The 24,981-nt window shown below is 37.2% G+C and overlaps 1 protein-coding gene across 2 annotated transcripts in view; it reads left to right on the top strand.

Moving 5' to 3' along the window:
- LOC110841318 (fatty acid synthase) overlaps positions 1-24,981 on the top strand; it is an 83,048-nt gene that overhangs the window by 17,205 nt on the left and 40,862 nt on the right. For both annotated transcript variants that reach the window (XM_022086761.2, XM_022086762.2), the window contains exons 22-35: positions 742-935; positions 1,286-1,480; positions 2,364-2,433; positions 3,209-3,394; positions 4,181-4,360; positions 4,786-4,978; positions 5,686-5,866; positions 6,201-6,319; positions 6,527-6,786; positions 7,469-7,769; positions 8,496-8,788; positions 9,136-9,366; positions 10,305-10,538; positions 11,186-13,290. In XM_022086761.2, coding sequence (XP_021942453.2) covers positions 742-935; positions 1,286-1,480; positions 2,364-2,433; positions 3,209-3,394; positions 4,181-4,360; positions 4,786-4,978; positions 5,686-5,866; positions 6,201-6,319; positions 6,527-6,786; positions 7,469-7,769; positions 8,496-8,788; positions 9,136-9,366; positions 10,305-10,538; positions 11,186-11,287 — 2,739 coding nt within the window. In that variant the 3' untranslated portion in view covers positions 11,288-13,290. The remainder of the gene's footprint in view (positions 1-741; positions 936-1,285; positions 1,481-2,363; positions 2,434-3,208; positions 3,395-4,180; positions 4,361-4,785; positions 4,979-5,685; positions 5,867-6,200; positions 6,320-6,526; positions 6,787-7,468; positions 7,770-8,495; positions 8,789-9,135; positions 9,367-10,304; positions 10,539-11,185; positions 13,291-24,981) is intronic.

Below are 24,981 nucleotides of genomic sequence, written 5' to 3'. Positions count from 1 at the left end.
TTATTGCATTTCTTCATTGCTTTGTTCTGGATGTCTCGATGTTAGAACAGAAGTATAATACTGTGGCATGGTAGAGCAAATTTAATTTATTTGAAGATTGAAGGTTTCTGATGATGGTGCAACTTGTGTAAAATTGGTTTCTGGACATGTCAACTTTTTAAAGAAACTACAATATTTTGGAAGTTGTTGATTCTACTTCTCTCTTCAGGTGGCAGGAGGCGGAAAGTCTAATCTTTTGGGCCACCTACTTGAGGTAGTCTCAATCCAGAAAATGGAAGTAGATCTAACTTCTGAAAGGTTTTAGTTTTTTTAACACACTGATATGAAGCGTAAGTCTGAAATGTTTTTTTGAAAAAGTAAATGTACTCTTTGTCCAATGTCTTAACCAGAATGCATAGCTCAAGAACAGACAGTTTTCTCATACTACTGCAGTTGAAACTTAATGGTATGTAAGTAGTATTCCTAGTTATGTGAGATACTTGTTAACTCTAATGAAGATGGTTATGTAGAATGTAACAGAACAGCTAGTTCAGTTTTTTCATTTGAAGCCTTAAGATACAAAAAGTTATTTTGTAGTTAATGAAAGAGATATACTATTTGATAGATGAATTATATTATGCCATGGAAAAGAAAATGTAACTTTATACAAAATACATACAAAACAAACCACAAGAGTACTTTTTGGAATATGGAAAAGCTATTATTGTTTGCCATCTCATGATGTAATATTGTGTGATGCAGTTATATGAACCAAAGAGACAGGCAGTCCAAGTGATGCATCCAACTGGAGATGTTCTTTCATGGCTGGAGCAGGTGAGAGTAGCTGGACCTAGCAACAGGCTGTATCTTGTGGCAACGGTTAGTCAGTGTGGAATAGGCATGTTGCCAACATTTGTGAGACAGCTGGTGGCAGATCCATTGCTTGCTCATGTCAGGTAAGCACTCATACTATCTAGGTCTTGAGCACCACTGTGTCAGGCAGTTTCCCAAAATAGTATAAGAATAGTATTTTACGACTGAGGATGCATTTTTAGTGGCATAGTGGCCTTGCTGCCTCCATTATCAAGGCGATGAGTAAGCCATGCACATGGAATTGGTTTCAGACATAGGAAACCGCCAATCAAGGCATACATCTGAAATGTTAGGAAAATTCTACCACACTACATGGCGCTACAACCCAGAAGACAGTCATCTTCAGACTCACCAGTGTGAAAACCTCAACAACATATAAATGACATATTATATTGATATTCTATTCTTTGATCTCAATATTTTATGCTTTCAGATGTTTCTTCTTGTCAGACAAGACTGCCCCATCATTTTCTGTGGACGAAAGTCCTTATAGACAACAGCTGTGCCAGGATCTTGTTACAAATGTGTATCACGGTGGAGCTTGGGGTGGTTTCCACAGTGTTTCTGTGGTATATGCTGACATTCCACGTACATTGACAGTTGACTCACACTTGCTATCAGTACAGTGGTATGTATCTTCTATTTTGTAGCTCAGTTAACATACTAAGTTTTATCTTCAGTGGTCCATATTCAGAAGATTTTAATTTTTTAGTTTTCTTTTTCCTTAAATTACCCCATAGTTACATTATTCATGTATTCAGTTTATGAAGATGTCTGTCTCCTGGGTTATTGCACCATGTAGTCTGGTAGACGTTTACTGACATTTCAGAGATGTGCCTCGATCATCAAGGTGATGATGGAGGCAACTCTGAAATGTCAGTAAACTTCTACCAGACTACATGGTGCAATAACCCAGAAGACAAACGTCTTCATACCTGCTGCTATGAGAATCGCAAATCTTACAAAAGAAAATAATGTTTGATTTAGATTATTGAAATCACAGGTTGTATTCAGAAACCTTGTTTGTACATGAAAACCAAGGGCACAGTTAAACTTTACAGGGACTCAAGCTAAGAACTTTCAACTTCTTGCAGGATGAATTCTGCCCATAAATAGGTTAATATTTTGTATAGTAACTCATTTCACAAAACCTGTACTGCCTTCCTTGAAAAGCTGATAGTTTCTCATGTGGTCAAGAAATTAACTGCTTTTATGGAACCCGAAAATTTATGTTTCTCTGAAGATTTGCTGTAATGGTTGATTTATTGTACCAGTATTATCAATATGTTGGCCATTGTCCATTGTCTGAGGTATATTTGGTGTATGTGACATTTAAGACGTTGGCTGTATTTCTGTCTCTGACTATTGGTTGCTATTATACTGAGGGATTTTTTAATTTTATTTTCATGTTGCATCTGTTGTGATCAGAACTGTAACCTGACACACTGACTACTCTAGAAAACTTCGTTTTATTATATTTTCATCCTGCCAGATTTATGTTTTGGTTACAGTATTGAAGATGTGAAGGTTCAGTACCTGGGACTTAATCTGAAAAGCATTGATCTTGAGGAGAGAGATGAGGTGAGATTATTAGATTAGATTAGGTGTAGAAAGTACTGTGTTATTTAAATTAACAGTTGAGTGAATTGATTTTTGGTAAAATGTTGAAGAAGTTTGCATAGAGCAAGAACTTCTTAAAGTGTAGCAAAGCATAACAGCTAATTCAGGTCCTGAATGTGCGATAATTTTTATTTAATGAATGGACACAATTCTTTTAATGTAAATGTGTTGTCATAATGGAATCAAAGCTATTAATTATTAATGCAATTAAGGTTTGAAATTCATAGAAATTTGATGACCTTTCCTCACCAAAGTTTTGCACTGTATAACATAGGCCACCAGCATACATGGCATTGTTTATGTGCAATGCAATCCAATTCGGTGGTTTTTAATCTTTTATGGTCATGGATCAGTATCTATATTGTATGGTACAAATAATATGTCAGTGTCAGTCTTCTGTGTTGTGACATTGTAAATGGATGTTAATGTTTCAGAGAAACATTCTGCTGGCATATTTAGAGCTGAAAGTTTAAGAACCATGTAGAAGGCTGCGTGGTGTCACAACTCAGAAGACCACCATTTACATTTTCACTGCCTTCGGAATCTTAGTGATTTGGAATTGTATTAGATATTTCTTTTTACATACTTTTAATCTGCTGATTTACTAAAATAAGCTTCTAAGGGTTCATAAGTACCATGTTAAGTATCCCTGTTATTGCATGTGAAAGTCTGCTTCTTAATTATTGTTTTGTTATGTCATGAGTACTACACTTCCTTTCCTGATATCTGTTTGTAGTTACTGCAAACTGACAGACATGCCAATTTGCTGGAGTTCTCTGGCAGGTCCACAGATGGACAAGAACTGATGGGAGTTGCTCGAATATCTGAGCACACTCTGACAAAGGAACAACATCTCACCTGGAATGTTCCTCACAGCTGGAGCCTGCAGCAGGCTGCCACAGTCCCTCTGGCTTACTCTACGGTAAGCAGCCGCTCAGTGCTGGGTTCTGATGACATAAAACAGTGATTGGGAACTGGATTTATCGAGCGTGGTAAAGTTTTGAAGGGTTTTTCATTTAATGACATAGCAGATATGTGTGTGTGTGTGTGTGTGTAATTAGTATATTTGGGAAAAAACAACCTTGCATTCTTGATGAAAACTTAAAAGATTGGAATTCTTACCATTTTGTTTGGAATCTTTTACCTTTCTGCTGCCTGCACAAGAACCCAAAATTTTTAAATACAAAAAACTATAATTGAATGTGTTTTTTTTTTGCACATTCATGAAACTTGGTCTCTTGCTGTAAGGGGAAAACTTAAATTTAAGGGTATTTGAGAATAAGGTGCTGATGAAAACGTTTGTAGTGATATGGGTGGGACATGTAGTACACATGGGTGAGATAAAATATCAGAAAACTTCAAAAGAAGATACCACATGATAGATAAAGTTTGCAGTGGGCTAGGGGCAGCTAATGTTCAAATGGGCCTTGAAAGAAAAATTTATCCTATGCCAGACTTAGGCCTCTCAGCCATTAGTCTATTTCTGGCAGCCCAATACAGATTTGAATCGGCGATAAAACCAGTAAAATTTTCTGCAGTATTAATGTCTACGACGTCACTAAGACCTGGGTACATAGTGAGGTGGGTTGGAATTTCTTTACCTGATGAACAACTATCAGCTTTTCAAGAAGAGCATTGCTACATGTAGTTACTTTTTTATGTATATTATTGTGTATCTAATTCTATTGCCAATATGAATTATTTGCAGGCTTATTATTCGCTGTTTCTGGTAGCCAGAATGAAGCAAGGGCAGAGGGTGTTGGTCCATGCAGGCTGGACGAGCACTGGACAGGCTGCAATAGCTCTGGCTATTGACTATGGCTGTACTGTTTTCACTACAGTTGCCAACGAGGAAGAAAGAGCATTCATCAGATGTCGATTCCCACAAGTTAGTGACATGCGTAACTTAGTTAGTGTGTGGTTAAAGCGTTAACATCTTCTTCAGTGTTTTCATAACAGCTAGGTTAATCCAGAATGTCAGGGTGCAGGGAATGTATGTGTAAACTGTGTAATCCAGTATGGACTGCACCTTTTCAATCTTATTCATCACTCACATTGTTTTTATATCTGGTTATATTTATATTACAGTTAAATTGGCCCCAATAAGTTTAGGCTTATTATTTAAACTATTAGGCATGCCAAGTACAGAACAACATACTTAATTTAAACAGCCTTGCCACATCTAATCACAAAGGCAGTAACACTTAAGTGATTGGTTTGCTAGTTAGAGGATACAGCGAAAGTAAGGGGTGTGACAGAGGCTTAATTCAATCTAGTACATTTGAACTAACGAATTTGTCTTGTTGTTTGCAGTTGCTGGATGAATATATCTTGGATTTAGAACATTTTGAAGTTTCATTGCTAATCAAAACCAAAGGAAAACGTTGTCATGTGATACTGAACACTGTAAGTGGTCCTGACATTTGTAGTACTATTCGCTGTCTTGCTAGACATGGTCGCTTCATACAGCTTGCTCAAGCAGATCTAACCAGAAACAAGGGTGTAGGTAAGACAAAATATAAAAAATGCATTCATTATTATTGAGTTAATTAAATATTTGATTTATGCTCTTAAGTTAAAATTGAGCTATTGAGGTGTAGATTAGGTAGATAACTTTAAAAACTAAAAATTATCAGTTGCTGCAGTTTCCTGTTTTTTTACTTATGAAATATGATGGGCATTATCCTATACAGTATTATCTCTGCTTGCATGTCAGATACCCTAAAGAGTGCTCTTTAAGTGAAGAAGTTAGTTTCCATGAGAAGGGTTAACTCACATATGATAAATTGTCATGGTCATTTATTCATGTAAATTGTTTATATATTTGTATCCTGTTAACATTTTAAGAAACCCTGTCTTCATCTGCTGTGGGTGTTGTCTGCCATGTTGCTGTTGCTGACCAGTAACTATGTGAACATATAAAATGAAATGGCACAAGTAAAGAAGCAATACACATTTTTCAATTGCTTTAAACTGAAAATGCATATATAAGAAATGCATAAATGGACAAATACTGTTCAGAGTGATTCAGAAGTTCATGTGCACTTGTAAGAACAACTCTTGTCACCACTTCCCACGCTTGTTTTTACAGTAGCACATGGACTTTTGAATCACTCTGTATTTTTTAAAGAAAATTAAATTAAGTGTTGGTATTGTCTTGCCCAGACTTTTTATTTCTTTTATATTTGATTGAAAATCACATTCACATTACAGGGATGGAGATATTTCTAAAGGACACAGCTATTTTTGGAGTTGTAACAAGCAGCCTATTTAATATGCCATCTGAATGGAAGAAAGCTCTGCACTTTGCTGTTCAGGGTGGGATAGAGAAAGGAGTGGTACAGCCCTTCAAGTGTGCAGCGTTCCCTAGACAACAGGCACAACAAGCATTCAGGTGATACTGCTGGCTTACTTTACCAACCATGACCACTTCCTCCCATAGCCACTGCAATTCATCAATCGTTAGTAATACAGTTATTTTACGTTATGTAACCTGAGCTACTGACTATCATTAAGTAAATTACAATAATAAAAAAATTATGAACCATTCTGTCATTAAACATCATGCAAGAGTTTCAATAATGTGCATATGATATGAATAATCTAGTGACTTCTTTATCTTCATACTGTTATTTTACAAATGTAAGAAAACCTTACTGACTGAGCCAACTACATGATGAGGCATGTTTGGTTATGTAATACATATTTAATTGTGTGCACTTCTCTAGAACCTTGTCAGATGTCCATCATATCGGCAAGGTGTTGCTGACGTTGTCTGCAGACGGTCACTCTAAGATGCAGCAGTTCAGGTTCAGATGTGACCTAAAGAGCTCCTATCTAGTGGCTGGCAAGTACTTCGCATTATTAATACAAGAAATAATTTTGTGACTTTGAACAATAATTTCTGCTTAGACAGTGGTAGCGTTTGAATTACATTATCAATGTCCTACTTATGAAATTAAAATTTTCAAAACTTGTTGTGTTTATTTTCCATCTTCTACAGAACTTCCAGTATAAAACAGTATGATAATTTATTGAGTGCTGCGTGTTGCAGGAGGGAAGGCCGAACAGTGTGTGGATGTTGCGGAATGGTTAGTATTGCATGGAGCTTGTCAGGTGGTGATTGCATTGTGCTCTAAATCAGTGTCAAACCAGGTGACACGACGAATCGGCCTGCTGCGGTCATGTCACAATGCTCACGTGGTGCTAGTGTCTACTCCTGCAGCTACTACAGTCACCAGTGCTACCAACCTGCTACATGTAGCTACCTTAGCTGTAGGAGGGAAATTAGGTGCTATCTTCATTTTGCCTGCTGTGAGTTTATGCTTACGCTGTTAGATTAGTAACATTGACTAAGAATTAGTAAAATGCGTCCTTTCAAAACTGCTGCATTGTACCATCTTGTCTCACTTTCATTAATTTCCATTTAATATTGCGAACTGCTATCACTGTAGTGTTACCAATTTTATCATCATCACTTTTTCTGCGCTTTTTATGTTTTCACAGTATTATGTCATTTTTATTCCTTCGCAGTACAAAACCATTATAACAGTACTACATTTATCTTTACTGACATGATATAAGGGTCTGTTTTATGTATAGTTAAACTAAATGTCAGTGCAACCAACATTCTTTAGGAAATTATACACAGATCAAGGAGTTATACATTTACTAAGTTTGAAATCAGTTCCAAAAAATAAATTCCTAGACTTGCACTGCACATGGCCTACTTATCACTTAGTTTATATGAATATCTATAGGACATTTGATAAATTGCTTGTATCTCTGGACATGAATTTATTTAATTCATTTCACTGTGTAATTTATTAATATTATGATTGGTTAATGACAAAACAATTTTACAAAAAAATAACAGTTTTTAAATGGATTCTTTGCCATCCATCCAACTTCTCATAAAAGTCTAGGCTTTGATGTTGTATTCCAAAGCGACTCTGTTGTGGGGGATGGTACTGACTGATATGTCTGCTTGCTGTAGGAGCTGACAGATCATGAGAATGGCATCACAGCATCTGCAGTGTTACATCTGGATGCTGCATCTCGTAGCATCAAGACATTACGCCACTTTGTGTGTTTGCTGTCAGAGGCAAGCTGGTGGACTTGTGAAGCAAGGCATCGTGAAGGATTGCCAGCTCTTTCAGTGCACTGGCCACACAGCAAAAGGAAAGGATTCAACTTTCGGAATTCACTGCAGATACTGGACACGCTGCTCACGACAGAGAATCAGGACCAGATTGTGATAGTGACTGAGGAGAAGTGTGATGGTGATAGGAGCAAAGGTACTGCAGCTGATCCAAGTTTTCAGTTTATTGGCCTGAATGAACATACCCAAAAATCACAATGTAACACTAGCTTGTAATGCTTTGAAAGTGAGGTAGAATTCAAGTACTTGGAATCACAGTAACAAAAATTACATAAAAGTTAAGAGCAGATTAAATTTAAGGTTTTGATTTGTATTATTCAATTCAGAATCTTTTATCTTCCCATCTGCTATCAAAAGCTAAAGATTAAAATGTATAAAACTATAATTTTACTCACTGTTTATATGGGTTTGTACTTTGAGCTCTAACCCTAAGGGAAGAAGACAGATGGAGTGTATACAGAGCCAGTTTACCCATTAGGCAAACTAGGTGGTTGCCTAGGGTGGCAAAGTTGGGAGTGGCAACAAACTGAATGAATAAAGAAATAAACAGAAATAGCATAAAACACAATACAATAAGAACCTTAAACTAGATTAGAAAGAGAAAAACAGAAGGACATAATAAGTGTGTTTTTGCATTTGTGGCTTTGTAATGTGTCATCAACAATACTTGGTATTGTATACAAGTACAGGTAGCCCTTTGTTTTGCGCTGATTCAGCTGGGCTTATGCTGCATGGAGTCAAATTATTTATCTAATTATTAACTTGTTCTGCTGTTTCACTGTTAATAAATTTTGCTTTATATTGGTTCTTAAGGAAACATATGTTCATAACCACAGAGCACACATCACTGCAAATGTTTCAGGTCTTTCAGTAACTTCTGTGGACGCATTCTTGCCAACCTCCTTAAATGAACTGGCAGCATTTGGTGAAGACCTGTTAACATGTTCTTCATGCTGTCTTGAGGAGCTGCCATCACTGAGTCCTGGAAAGGCTTTTGTTAAGGAAGTCCCATCAGTGTTCATTATTCCTGGGCTTCAGGGCCCTCCGGCTGAGGTGCTAAAACCTCTGGCAAGACAGATCATGTTTCCAACACTCTATGCCAAATTACCTCAAACCATTGGTTCTTTAGCTGAGACTGCTAGCATATTAGTTAAGGTAAGTTACATCCATGCTTGTACATTGTCAGAAGTGTGTTGTGCTTAGATTTGACTTGATTTTGAGAAAAATGCAAATGGACTCTAACAAGTGTTTCACAGAACACATCACCATCTGGTTTGTAAGGAACTTCTTTGATTGCAAAATACAGTGTTTACTTCTTTTGACTGTCATAATCATGGGAATTCATTACCAACCCATTGATTCAGGACAGACTGATCAAAATCTGTTACAAGTACTACCTACTGTCAATACACATTTATAGGAAGTCCTTTATACACTGCTTCTTGTGTTGTGTTGTAACAATCTTTATTTTAGTTCATTCATTTTTCAAACTACTGTTTCAGCAAGTCCAAGCAGCTCAGACAAAGGGCCCATACAACTTAGTGGGTGTGTCATGGGGTGGTGTCCTCACTCTAGAATTGGCAAAGATATTGGAAGAACAGGGAGCAAAGACTCGAGTGGTGCTACTAGATGGAGCACTAGAGACGACACGCAGCATGGTAGAACTTCTCAACCATGGGGCAAGACTAGATGCAAACCTCATTTGTAGGTTATTGCAAATAAACAACACCAAGGTAAATGCCAATTTGCATATTATTTGTCATCGTGTATTTAATTATGGGTGTCTATCAATTAGTGGACAGTTTGAAAGGTGTGTAATTAATTATAACAGTTATGAAAAACTTGTGTTCTACAAAACAGTCACAGAATTCAACTTTTTTCACATGTGGTCATGGAGGTTCACACATAAAATAAAATTTCAAGGAAAGAGACGAATGGGATGATCCAGATGGTTTAGCAAGGTACTAGAAGGTGTCAAGAAGAGAGGGAATGGCTGGCCTGAAATTAAGGCAGAAGAGATATGGGGCATCTTCCATTGACTCATATAAAATAGAAGTGATGTTAGAAGATAAAGAACAGCAAAAGAACTAGCCAGATGAACTGACCTAATGGGGAATAAAATCATTGTAGAAACAAGCTGACTGTGGGTTCTTTACTCTCTCTTAAAATAAAGTTCTTACTTTATATTTGGGATGTCCTGTGTTCAGTTCTCAGTCTGGAAACTTGCTATCTTGACTGACGTTTTTCTTGGTCTTAACTCAGCCCTTTCAGGCAAATTCGGAGACAGTGCCTTAAACAACGTCTTGATTTTTTCCTTCCGCATGTTGTACTGTAACTTATTATCTTGTTATTTGATGTTGCATAGCATGAGCTACTGACAGCGTAATTAAATAAACCATACATAAAATCCATTTAGAATTCAAAGTTATGTTTTTATGTTACAGTTTTGTGACTCTGGTGTTGGAAATTTGAAAACCAAATTATATAGAAACTGTTTGTCAACAAATATTTTGATGAAGGTTTCCGTCTTCTGGGTTGTTGCGCTGTGTAGTATGACCTCTGAAACGTTGGTTAACATCAACCAGACTACACAGCGCAACAACCCAGAAGACGGAAATCTTTATACTCACCACTGTGAGAACCTCAAGTCTTACAAATATTTTGATACCAGTTGCATGAGGAACTGCTGGAGCTGCCAGACTGGTCATCTCGACTGAGTCGTGCTATGTTAGAGCTACCTCACAAGATGCAAAGTAGGGAGGAGCATCTTAGAATTGCATTTACAGCGTTGGCAGACCGAATCTCTTCTATACTTCAGTACCAACATTCAGAAACTCTGCTGTCTGGGGAAGTAACCTTGGTACGACCCACCAGTGAAAGTGAAGATAACTGCGGTCTCACTAAGGTAACACTTTTATTTTCCATATTTATTGTAATAATTATAAAAATGTGGAAATACAATATGTTCACAAAATTACTTTGTAGTGTGTATGACATTGTTCTTTACTTCTACATCCTTAACAGAATAGTGCATTTTGATTACTCTGCATACACATTCATATTTGTTCTTTTTAACCTTTATTGTGTGGAATAGGAGATTTAACCTTTCGTGCTACAGGGCTGCCAATCAATCTTTAACTCCAGATTTAATAATTTAGTGTGCTGCTACAACTTACGGTAAGCTGGACCACACATAAGCTGTGACACACAGATGATAAAGGTTAATATTTCAGGTTTCAGTGTAGTTTCTTTTAAAGTTATCACACTGAGGAAGATTGCAGGTTCTCATGAAAGTGAGTATGAAGATTTTACAGTATGACGATGTCTGTCTCTTGGGTCGTTGCACCTTAAGGCCGGGTAGAAGTTTACTGATGTTTCAAAGGTGCTTGCTGCTTCCATCATCAAGTTGATGAGTTGAATAGAAGAGAGTCATCTTCATATCTCGACAGTCTCATAATTAGTTCTTGTGTTTCCTTTACTGGGAGTGTATACAATAACTCTGTTAAAATTCACATTTATTTGAGGTACTTCTTTCTTTGAATCTTGTTGCAGGTTTTCAAACAGACAGTCAATATCTGGATGGTTGAAGGCAATCATAAAACCATTCTCTACAATCGTGAAACAGGAAAGATCATCAATAGTTTTGTTACGTAGCATGTAGGAGCAACAAGGTTACCGCTCAAGTCACCTTCCACTGTGAAGTAATAGCACATATGTCAGCTCTTAAATATATCATATTTTCGTAGCTCATGGATTGAAATACAAACTTGATTTAAGCTAATTTCTTACATAATAGGCAAGTGCAACAAATCTGATTGCTTTTAGTACAGTTTTAATTTACTGTCCTTCCCGAGATTTGATTAATGCTGGTAACTGTATGAAACACTGTCTGTTACTAATTACAGTCATTATGATCTGTCGCACTAAGTCACATTCATGAGTGTAGTGTTCATGTGTCGGCTTGCTTGATCATTTTAAAAATTAATTTTGTTATTTTAATTGCATAACCTTTGTTGCATGCATATGCCATGGTTTCATTTATGACCGTGTATCATGGAACATGAAGTATGATGATACTCAGCTTCCAACAATTTTCGTAACCTCTGCCTCAGAATTTGACTAACACTTTTGAACTCACACTGCACTAGTCAAATCTATGTGCAGCATTCTGTGTGTGAGGTCTGTACACAGGTAGGCTAATGAACTTCTTTCTTCGTACCATGAATAAGCTGCTTTCCATGCTATATCCAGGATTTCTTTTTAGTTAGTGAGGAAGATTTAAAAAATCAAGCAAACAAATTTGAATTCCAAATGTCTGATTTTAAGTGGCCATTGCAAGTCCTGAAAGCTATATTTAATTAAGATTATAGGCAGAAGTGTCCGAAAATATTTTGATCAATTTCAGAGGGTTCAGACTAGGGGTTCTCAGATCTAGGACCTCATTCACCCTTGTTTATAAACTCTCAGGCCGCAAGATCATAAATAAGGAGGATTAATTGAGACTTTGTTGTGGCATAAAATTTGATAGCAGTATATTCAAAATATTGACTGTCGCAAACAGGCTTACAAATTACTTAGTAACTTTCTTTAACAAAATCAGTTTTTGGTAAGGTATAACAGTAGCGTTACTTGAATATTCTTTCAGTATCAGGTTTTACTTCTGTTATGATTCTCATGCATCCATCCAAGTATTTATCAGTAAAATACATCCTGGTTCTTTATTTGACATTTTTCAGTCACACGATCATTTTCTCACATTTGATGTGTAATGCCAGATTCTGGCAAAATTAATAAAATGTGTTTCTTGAAACCAGATAACTATTTTTTATTGTAGAAGATGATTCAGTATTGAAAGGAAAGCACACAGGGCACGTCAATCACATTTTGGGAATGCAGTTGAGAACCTCTGGTAAGGACTGTAGTGAATCACTTTTTTGCTGTTGGGTCTTTGACTATGTTGATGAATCAGGCTTAGTAATGGAAAAATAAGAATTAATATTGTTCATATGTGGGAAAATCTGGTAAGTTATAATCACATGCAAACAGAATCCGGTACACAGAAGAAAGAGAACTTACAAAAAGGCACAGAGACACGTGCATATACATATATCACTTATACACTATAATTTGCTATTAGGACTGTACACCTGCTCTAACATTATTGGTTAGGGCAGTTTTTGAGTTTGCAACTGTTGTGGAAGGTACAGCTACAGTGCATGCATTGTAAATAAACCTCACAGTCTAGCTAGAGGAATCATCTGTAATAATTTTATGCTGCATATGGTAGGTACATTTACAAATTGGGAAGTTGCCTAATACTTCATTTTTATTGGTTTGTTTGAAATCAGAAGTCATTTTCATCGAATTTTAGATTCTGCTTTGCATTCTGAAATTTCGTTTTTGATAATACCGCCTTGTCATATTGCAACAATCAATTGTTCTATATGGTGATTACACAGTTTCAAACACAGATGTCAGCATTGCTGCTTTGAAGTAGTAGCTTGTCAGACATTCTGCCGGGACATGTTAGAGGTTGCGGGTGTTTGTAATTTTCATAACTATGTTTGTTCCGGTCGTATGTAACAATTAGTGTTTAAATACTTGAAAATGAATACTGTAGATCCAGGATTGGAGGGTGGAAGTGGATTCAACATTGCGTAAGTAGAATCATATCGCATTTTTGTCTACTTGTTGTAGTTTGTTGAAATGTCAAAAACAAAGCGAAATTTTTCACAAACTTCCGCCCTACGAGTCACCATGCAACATTAACTTGAAATAACTGTTTCGTGCAGTTTAATATTGGCAGCATGTTTGGCAAACATATTCTAGTAACACTAAAGTTACTACACTGAAGAAATGCTATTCTAACCTAGCCAGTCAACCAGCTCTGGTACAGTAGTGGGTTTTGCGTATAGTTACCAACCCTAGCATTTTGTACGGCTCTCTAACCAACTGGAGGGTTTGGCAATTGTTGCAAAGATATATCCCTGATTTTGGGACGTTCCGTACAGGTGGTTAACACAGGATTTATAGTACTGCATTGTAAGTTCAGTAATTCATGTGGCCAGACTAATTTGTCAGAACCTAATCATGTAACATAAGCAGGTAAAGACAGCCTAAACACAGGAGTACTGCGATAGAGACCTTTAGAAATTTAGTTCGAGGTAATGATAATGTGGTAGAACAGGGTGGTCCAACTTTTTTTCCTCGCTCGGGCCAGAATAGTTGTCCTGTTGGACCCAAGGGCCAAGAAACCCCCATTGTCACTATCTGCTTTATCGTTATCTTTAATAATATTTATTCAGAAATGACAAATTACCATTGCATATACTGCAATATAAATTCTATTTAAATGTGCACAAACTACTACAGAGTTTTATATTGTTTTAAATTTGCTCCTGCGACAATTATTTTTAATAAATTGGTTGTACTAACTAGTAAAAAAAAATAACATACTTTCGCGTGCCGCCAGTTGGACCATGCTGTGGTGGAGGATTCTTTAACAGGGAAATATTGTTCAAAGAAGGAATTTGCTGTAATTTCTTGTGACTGAATTCGAATCGAGGTACGTTTTATATCGACAGCAAATGGATATATTTGAATGGCAATAATCTGTAATCTGACAAGCTCTGAGCCATTGTTATATATTTGTTTCTGTTTTCCACCGGGGAGCGCCACAGTCGCTAGGCGGTGTCGCTTGGCTCCTCAGTAGAGTTCGAATCGTGGTTCGCGTATGTTGTGGAACATCAGCAGTCGTCATTGACTCAATGATTCAGCGTGCCAGGTTGAGATGACGAGTCGGGATTCAGGTAAATCGGCAACAAATAATTACAGTTTGATTCGAGGCCCGGAACGTTTTCAAGTCTTGTTTCTTTCGAAACTTTATCGTTGATGCCATGAGAAATCGATATTTGGAAATCGGAATAGTGAGATTATGAACTTGAACAAAGGCCAAAAGTGGGAGTCGTTGCTGATTTATTTATCTATTAGCCATTCAGCAACACATTTAGAAGGTGCAATTAAGAATCATTTATATTTCAAGTAAAATGGCAGTGCCTGTAGTAAGAATAATATAAATTTATGGTAAAGCTGTCTGTTTATTCCGGTTCGTACATACTAAGGTTGTAGGTATATAAAGCATATTTAAATTCTTATTTATTTATAGTTTATTTAACAACGCCCTTTCAGTACTTCAGACTGTGTAGAGTCAAATAAGAGGATGATAGTGAATAATTAATTGGAAAGGATGTGGAAGGAAGCGGTCGTGGCCTAATTTAAAGCACTATCCCGACATTAGCCTGGAGGGAAAGTTTGATGCTGCGAATTCTGAGACATCGTTGTCGCAAGATGGATCTTTCGTATGATAAATACAAACAGACGATACAATGCGATCGTCGGTTTGGTGCCGAGGGCCAAATGCTCCGCTGTCTGATCTGTGCTGAATGTACGTAGTGATTGAGTATTATTTACGGAATTTACTTCCAGTAAGCTGGAGAGTCGATATTTTATTGTACGTTGATTTGTGCCGTGTTTCATCCCTGAAGATATTATCGTTTTATTGCGTGCAGACGCCAACGGTCTTACTCCTGTTTGCCTTTTGAAAGTTGCCCTTTAAAGTTGTAATGATTTTCTCTTTCGACATCAGAATAGACAAGTAGTACATTTAATAGGCGACAACTACCATCTCTCACCTTTTCTTATTATAACACTCATTCTTGTTTCTGTGAGTTACCAGCAGAAAAATTGTGGAACGTAAATTATACAGATTAATATTGAAAGGGAATTTTTAATCTGTTTAAATGACTACGTAATTAGGTAGTGAATACTTCGTATTAACCTAAAGGCCGCATATATTTCAAATTTTAACCAAGGAATCGACTAACATTCTGTGATGTGCCTCTGCTATAGTACCAGTACACTTAAGTGCGCTTAAAATAAGACAGTTGTAGTGAAAACGTCTTATCCTTATTGCCCTATTATTTAAGGAATCGCGCAACACCAAGGATTAGCCCTTGGAAGTGTTTCATCTTGCTGCAAAATTTGAATAGCTTTCTCCAGCTTAATATTCTTAGGCCAGCATAACATAGATTCCTGCCTTGAGTGGTGTTCGAAGTCACATTACCAGAGTCTGAGTAGACCATGCAAGCTTTAGGGCGGTATCGCACTAGGATGCCAACGGGAGGCCATGGCGCAGCTGCCAGCATCTCGGCCAAACTCAATGCATTAATTTAGTAGTCATATATCGCACCTGGCATCCGTCTGGCAGCGCTTCCAACTTGGCATCGCTGCCAACCAAGATGCCAAATTCAAATGCTACTGGCATCGCTGCCACTGCCAAGGCCAAATCAACATCACATGACTGTCTGGCCAGTCCATTGACGTCCGTGCGTGAATGTGCTTGTGTGTATTTCTGTTTCTTCCAAACGTGTATAATTTCGACACCGAAAGATTGATAATTGAAATTCAGTCCCGACCATCACTATGGGATTCATCTGCTATTGAATACGCAAACCGGGACTTGAAAAAAAGAAACTGGGTAGAACTTGTGGAAATATTTGGAGGAGATTTATTTACAGTAGAAAAGAAAGAATTAGCTAAGAAGTGTTTCTATGGCTTTATTTGTGGGGCCGCTTTCCAATATGGCTACTTCATTTTTAATTTTTTTTGTTTAGCAATCTATATACCTATCTATATATCACAAATAATGTGAATTAAGAAGAAACCTGCTTTTATAATGTTTTATTAAATAAAGTTTGTTCATGTAATATTACATGTGATTTGCAAGAACTGAAATATTTCAAATTCAATAAAGGTATGGACGTGCAAAGTGTGTGTATGGAGAATTTTTCTTACTTATTTTTTTGTTACAGAATTGAAATTCACTCCAGGTATGTAGTTTTGATAAAGGTAAACCTCATTTTCTCAAAAGTTATAAAAGTGGACATTTCTCCTTGCTAATAGCCCTTCATTTCGTGATCTCATTACGTTGATCCATCTGTTCGCTCGACTGGCGTCGAAAGCTGGCAGCTTGTCTGGCGTCTTTTTCTGGCAGCTGGACGCCATGGCATCGCTGTTGGTGTCGCTGCCATGGCATCCTAGTGCGATACCGCCCTTAGACCGCGCGTTTTTCTCTTTCTTTTTCGTGAGGGAGTAGCCGATTGGGGAATCCCCAGCCGGGGAATTATTTTGCCATTTACAAAAGTCAGATTCTGGCAAACGAATTATGTTATACACAGAACAGCATAATACAGACGAGGAAAATCATTCATGCCTTAAACGGAATTCGAATCCATGATCCCTCTGTGCGGGCGACCAAGACCCACGCCCCATACGGTCTATTTGTCGCCCACTTCTGATAGGACAGTCAATGTTCTCGTGCTTGACTGGACCGATATCAGTTTCTGACGGGAACGGGTCTGATATCAAGAAAGACGAGCGAATCCGTGATGATGCCCACGGTGGAGTCTGGCGTCTGGCGGCCAGTTTTGTTTGGGTGCGATTGGCAGGATTCCAGTTTTGGTCGCCCTGAAGATGTTCTTATGTTTAATTTAGTTTATACAGGAATGTTGTAAATATTGTACTTTTAGTGCGATTTTCAAAGATGGTGCTGCGATAAGCTTTATTACCATTCAACACAAAAAAAGGTTTATTCCTGGCAACTTCGATCGATCAAACGTTAGGGACAGCATTAAAATAAAACAGCTGATTTGTATATCTCGTTTGGAGTTTGTGATCGTCATAAGTTTCACCACTTTCGGAAGTATCGAAGTACATTCTGTGGCTTGAATGCGCGTGTAATTAATAAACCGCGTTCCATCTACTCCATTCCTACTGATTGCTTAGCTGTTTCTAAGATCCCCTTCGTACTTAACTGGTATTTTTATATAGAATGTATTCTGCAGGCTGTATCGATCTGAATCTGTCTGTCTAACGTAGGAGACACTGTGTTTAAGCGAAAATATCGAGTCGAGAAAAATGCAGTCTTGAAGGATAATTATCGATTATAATCGATACTATTTTTTCTTCTGTCACGCAGTTTTAAGCGAGAAGAATCGATAGACATGGTATGGATTTTCTCTTACAAATATTATGCGATCTATCGGTCACTTTTTCCCGACAAACCCGTGTCGCAGGAATAGCTCAACACGAAATTTAGTTTGCTTTGAGAATAAACAAGCGAATTACAGGAAATTATCTGGAATTAGACCATATTCTCTCCAGTTCATCAATCATTAATCTCATTGCCGTGTACTCTGAGGCGCTGACAGCGTCGTAAAATGAATCATGATAAGATCCATATGTGATTCGCTGCGATGACTTAGTTACGTCACGAAAGATCGTGTCCACTGGGGATCTATAAGGTTAATTCGGGACACATTTGGAACGATCAGCATATTTCAGTCATGTGACGCTGGGTCAGGGTCGGTTTACCCGCTTGGTTTGGATAATTACTTTTAAAGTTAGCGGAGGAGTCAGTTTGCAAGTTCGTAGATTACTGTCGCTAACAAGTTGCAAGGCATTGTGGGAAGGGTGACAAAGACGTCTTCGTGTTATAGCTATGGCTGTTAAAGGAGTACCAATTTAATGGGGTTGCGAGTCTCAGAAAATATGGCTGGTGTTTATTTGAGCATGCAGGTCTAGCGGTTAGAACGCTGGCCTTGTAATCCTGGGGTCTCGGGTTCGATTCCCGGCGGTGCCCGAATTTATAACTTGTGTTGGGCAAGGCCGTGGTCTAGGCAACACGGAGTTTTCCTCCGTGGCATCCCAACAATTACTCCATTCACACACACAGAAGAAGGCAATGGCAAACCACTTCTGGATCATCTGCCAAGAACGTATATGAACAGGTCCCAGTCCGAGAAAAGGATGGAAGGATCCTGTTCATATGGACCTGTCGTCAGACAGAACACTAAATAATAATAAGATGAGGTGGTCTAGCGGTTAGAACGCTGGCCTTGTAATCCTGGGGTCTCGGGTTCGATTCCCGGCGGTGCCCGAATTTATAACTTGTGTTGGGCAAGGCCGTGGTCTAGGCAACACGGAGTTTTCCTCCGTGGCTTCCCAACAATTACTCCATTCACACACAGAAGAAGGCAATGGCAAACCACTTTTGGATCATCTGCCAAGAACGTATATGAACAGGTCCCAGTCCGAGAAAAGGATGGAAGGATCCTGTTCATATGGACCTGTCGTCACGCAGAACTAACTAACTAACTAACTAGATGGCTTACCGAACCCGAAGGTTCATCACCGAATTAACCAAAGCCCTCCACCGGACCCTGTCCTGGGCCAACAAAATCCAGTTTCCTTCAACTCCTATCTCCCATAGATCCCGCCTGAGATTATCCTCCCATCTACGTCTAGGTCTCCCCAGCGGTCTCTTCCCTTCAGGTTTCCCAACCAGTACCCGGTGCACACCTCTTGTCCCATCCATGCGCGCTACATGTCCCGCCCATCTCACTCTTCTCGACTTAATCACCCTCACAATACTGGGGGAGCAGTACAGATTTTTAAGCTCGTCATTGTGCAGTTTTCTCCACGCCCCATCGTCTTCCCTCTTAGGCCCAAATATCCTCCTCAACACCCGATTCTCAAACACCTGCAATCTGTGTTCCTCCCTCTGAGTGAGAGACCATGTTTCGCACCCATACAAAACAACAGGCAATATTATTGTTTTGTATACTTTAATTTTCAGGTTCTTAGAAATCAGACGGGAAGACAAAATATTTTGGACTGAGAAGTAGCAAGCATTTCCGGAATTTAGTCTCCTCCTAACTTCCTCACAAGTATCATTTTGATTTGTTATTGTTGTTCCCAAATATTTGAACTTTGTAACCCTTTCAAAGGATTTATTAGCCACCCTAAGATAATTTTGCCCGCCTGTCTTCTGATGACGAGATACTAACATGTACTTAGTTTTTTCTGAATTTACTTCCAGCCCCACTTGTCTACCAGCCTCTAGTAAAACTTCTGCGTTCCTCTTTATTGTATTTATATCGTCCCCCAATAAATTAACATCATCAGCATATGCCAATAGCTGATGTGTCCCGTTCAATTGCAAACCCTCCTGCCTACCTTGGACCTTCCTGATAGCATATTCTAGCGCAAAGTTAAAGAGCAAGGGAGACAAAGCATCTCCTTGTTTTAGACCGTTCTTGATGAGGAATGTCTCAGATACATATTTACCTACTCGAATTTTGCTGCAGGTTTCATTTAAGCACATTTTTATTAGACCCACTAGCTTCTTTGGTATACCAAATTCAATAAGAATATTATATAGCACTTCTCTCTTCACAGAGTCATAGGCTTTTTTGAAATCTATAAATAACTGATGTACAGTCCCACCGAACTCCCATTTTTTCTCTAGTATCTGACGAATGCAAAAGATCTGATCAATCGTTGATCTGTTTCGTCTGAACCCACACTGATGATCCCCAATAGTTTCATTCGCATATGGGGTTAATCTTGCCAAAAGAATGTTGGATAGAATTTTGTATGAGGTTGATAGCAGCGATATTCCTCGGTAATTACCACACTCAGTCTTGTCCCCCTTCTTATAAATAGGAATAATTATGGATTCCTTCCATTGATGTGGCATCTCTTCCTTATCCCAAATTAACTGAATAAGCTTATGGATCCTCATATGCAACCCTTTGCCACCTGCTTTAATTAATTCGGCCGGAATCTGATCAATTCCTGGAGATTTATAACTTTTCAACTTCCCAATGGCTAGTTCCACTTCATCTAAGCTAGGTTCTGGCACCAACAGTTCAGCTGTATGCATTTTAATCTGTCTAATATCACCAGTATTATGAACATTTAAGAGCTCGCTAAAGAAATTTTTCCACCTATTCACCATTTTTATTGGATCTGCAAGCAACTTGCCACTATCATCCTTTACCAAATTGGTCTGGGGTTGATATCCTTTCTTAAAATTATTAATGCCTCTGTACAGGTCTCTGATGTTTTTTTCCTTATTATTTGTCTCAAGTTCAGCAATTTTGCCCTTCAGGTATTCCCTTTTCTTAGTCCTAAAGGTTCTACTAGCCTCACGTCTCACGTTACATAGATTATCCGCATTTGTTTTGTTTGGGTTCTGCAACCATTGAAATTTTGTTTGCTTCCTTCGATCTATTAATTTTGAACATTCTTCATCAAACCACGCAGAACACTGAAAGAAATAAAATAATAAAGGTCTGTAGATTACGTAACCTTATATTCTAATAGGAATATATTTAACCTTAAAATAATCATGGTGGGACGGAATCTGTGTGATTCGAAAGTTTATTCTAATAAGTTACCAAAAATGTTGAAACACATTCAGTGAATAAAATTCTCAAACCTCGTATATACTTCAACCGGGCCATCTAGGATTTGAAGTACTGCAACATTGTTTATGAATTAGCCCCAGAACCGATTATACTGCTGTTTTATGGCCTGCAAATTATTCCCAGAATAATCAACATTAGCCTGATACAGCTAAATAAACAGTAATCAGTTCATTGAAATTTTCAGCGTTATTTTAACATTTGGGTTAGGATAATAAATTTAGGTTGTGAACTGTTGAAATTATCTAAAATTTGTTCATAATTGATGAAAATCTCCACTAAAATTAAACCTTCTACATTTAGTGAGAACTGTTAGCTAATTAATCTTCGTACGTGAAATACAAGGCTTAATCCAAAGTAATGCTTGCAAATATGCATATTTATGCACTCCATATAGTCTGGGAATGAATATTTTTTTGAATTATTCACACGTATGTGTAGGCTGTTTGTTTATGTATTTTATAAATAGGTTTATATTCATATACAGAGTGTCCCAAAGAGATCTGTTCTCAGTATAACACAGAATATTAAATTTGTCAGTCAGTTGCTTACCGCTGTAAGCTAACAGTGGTCATGCTAGATTAGGTAATTTACTAAATGCCAATGTTGATGGTTTAACTTAATGGTTTATAAGATATTGTAGGTGCGTCATATTGTGATTTTATTTAAAAATAGTATTAAAATATATTAAAATTGTCCGTCAATCACAATAAAATTCACAGACCAATATACGCAGCATTAACATCACTCCGACAATACGATTGCATCAATGATATATAACACAACAATAGATGTTGATACAATGTGAAAAAAACGAAGAAATGATAAGAAAATTAAAAATTAGTAATTGAATTAAGAGTTTATAACATACACCTGATGACGGCTCTATGAAAGCCGAAACATGTCGAGAATGTTCCATATGTAAATCGAGTACTCGATAAGGAACAAAGGATAATATTTTAACCATTTAATTATCTTATATTACTTTATTGTGATTGACGGACAATTTTAATATATTTTAATACTATTTTAATGGTTTAGTTTATTAAGATGTTTTTACTTCATTCAAGGGATGCGCGTAGAAATGTTTTGGGGCATTTAGTGCGTATGTATTGTTTGATTTGACATGTAACCATGCAGCAGTTAAACTTTTCTGAATTTTCTTTACACTTCACCTGTGCGCAATTTGTGTAACAAGTTAACCAGAACATCAACATGTTACCCTGTAGTGTAAAATGAATTAAAAGCAAGAACATGTAATATTTATACAAGTAATTTTTGTGTGTATCGATGGACGACATACTTTATATGTTATTACAACCACAATATGACGCGCTTATGTAGTATTGCATTCCAGTTACTTTCATTGAATCCGTCTCGATTTGACTTTCAAAACAGTGGCTTAGTCTCAAAGTCCTTTGCCTAATAAAGACGAACTCTGCTTATGCAACGTCATAACTTCATGCATTCTTAATGCATCGAAATTGTTTCTGTGAAAGTTCGATCGATATTAAAAAAAAAAATCTAAATACGGAAAAACTACGGTTTCCATTTTAATTCATCTGTTCTCCGTTGACGCTCATTCAACTGAAATTTTGATTGGTTATAAGGTAAAATGTGGCTTCCGACAATTAAGCAGGCGAGCTGCTGTTTCGGGTGATTATTAGTTTTTGTACTTCAAATCTAAAAGTTCTTGACGATGGTGAAGAGTCAATTGAATAAAAATTTTCTTGGATATTATCCATCGTCTAGTACCTAAAATATAAAACGTAAAAACGACGTTTCGGAGATGGGACTCTATCTCCGTCTTCAGGTTCTGAAGAGTAATTTGAATAAAAATTTTCTTGGATATTATCCATCGTCTAGTAAATATAAAACGTAAAACGACGTTTCGGAGATGGGACTCTATCTCCGTCTTCAGGTTCTGAAGAGTAATTTGAATAAAAATTTTCTTGGATATTATCCATCGTCTAGTAAATAAAATATAAAACGTAAAAACGACGTTTCGGAGATGGGACTCTATCTCCGTCTTCAGGTTCTGAAGAGTAATTTGAATAAAAATTTTCTTGGATATTATCCATCGTCTAGTAAATATAAAACGTAAAACGACGTTTCGGAGATGGGACTCTATCTCCGTCTTCAGGTTCTGAGAGTAATTTGAATAAAAATTTTCTTGGATATTATCCATCGTCTAGTAAATATAAAACGTAAAACGACGTTTCGGAGATGGGACTCTATCTCCGTCTTCAGGTTCTGAGAGTAATTTGAATAAAAATTTTCTTGGATATTATCCATCGTCTAGTAAATATAAAACGTAAAACGACGTTTCGGAGATGGGACTCTATCTCCGTCTTCAGGTTCTGAAGAGTAATTTGAATAAAAATTTTCTTGGATATTATCCATCGTCTAGTAAATATAAAACGTAAAACGACGTTTCGGAGATGGGACTCTATCTCCGTCTTCAGGTTCTGAGAGTAATTTGAATAAAAATTTTCTTGGATATTATCCATCGTCTAGTAAATATAAAACGTAAAACGACGTTTCGGAGATGGGACTCTATCTCCGTCTTCAGGTTCTGAGAGTAATTTGAATAAAAATTTTCTTGGATATTATCCATCGTCTAGTAAATATAAAACGTAAAACGACGTTTCGGAGATGGGACTCTATCTCCGTCTTCAGGTTCTGAAGAGTAATTTGAATAAAAATTTTCTTGGATATTATCCATCGTCTAGTAAATATAAAACGTAAAACGACGTTTCGGAGATGGGACTCTATCTCCGTCTTCAGGTTCTGAAGAGTAATTTGAATAAAAATTTTCTTGGATATTATCCATCGTCTAGTAAATAAAATATAAAACGTAAAAACGACGTTTCGGAGATGGGACTCTATCTCCGTCTTCAGGTTCTGAAGAGTAATTTGAATAAAAATTTTCTTGGATATTATCCATCGTCTAGTAAATATAAAACGTAAAACGACGTTTCGGAGATGGGACTCTATCTCCGTCTTCAGGTTCTGAAGAGTAATTTGAATAAAAATTTTCTTGGATATTATCCATCGTCTAGTAAATATAAAACGTAAAACGACGTTTCGGAGATGGGACTCTATCTCCGTCTTCAGGTTCTGAGAGTAATTTGAATAAAAATTTTCTTGGATATTATCCATCGTCTAGTAAATATAAAACGTAAAACGACGTTTCGGAGATGGGACTCTATCTCCGTCTTCAGGTTCTGAAGAGTAATTTGAATAAAAATTTTCTTGGATATTATCCATCGTCTAGTAAATATAAAACGTAAAACGACGTTTCGGAGATGGGACTCTATCTCCGTCTTCAGGTTCTGAAGAGTAATTTGAATAAAAATTTTCTTGGATATTATCCATCGTCTAGTAAATAAAATATAAAACGTAAAAACGACGTTTCGGAGATGGGACTCTATCTCCGTCTTCAGGTTCTGAAGAGTAATTTGAATAAAAATTTTCTTGGATATTATCCATCGTCTAGTAAATATAAAACGTAAAACGACGTTTCGGAGATGGGACTCTATCTCCGTCTTCAGGTTCTGAAGAGTAATTTGAATAAAAATTTTCTTGGATATTATCCATCGTCTAGTAAATAAAATATAAAACGTAAAAACGACGTTTCGGAGATGGGACTCTATCTCCGTCTTCAGGTTCTGAAGAGTAATTTGAATAAAAATTTTCTTGGATATTATCCATCGTCTAGTAAATATAAAACGTAAAACGACGTTTCGGAGATGGGACTCTATCTCCGTCTTCAGGTTCTGAGAGTAATTTGAATAAAAATTTTCTTGGATATTATCCATCGTCTAGTAAATATAAAACGTAAAACGACGTTTCGGAGATGGGACTCTATCTCCGTCTTCAGGTTCTGAAGAGTAATTTGAATAAAAATTTTCTTGGATATTATCCATCGTCTAGTAAATATAAAACGTAAAACGACGTTTCGGAGATGGGACTCTATCTCCGTCTTCAGGTTCTGAAGAGTAATTTGAATAAAAATTT

Source organism: Zootermopsis nevadensis, unplaced genomic scaffold (genome assembly GCF_977971745.1).
Source record: "Zootermopsis nevadensis isolate Lab colony 2312 unplaced genomic scaffold, Znev_1.0 Znev_ptg000004l, whole genome shotgun sequence".
NCBI classification, from domain to species: domain Eukaryota; kingdom Metazoa; phylum Arthropoda; class Insecta; order Blattodea; family Termopsidae; genus Zootermopsis; species Zootermopsis nevadensis.
The sequence above is the reverse complement of the archived record's forward strand: the minus strand, read 5'-3'. Positions and strand labels throughout refer to the sequence as shown.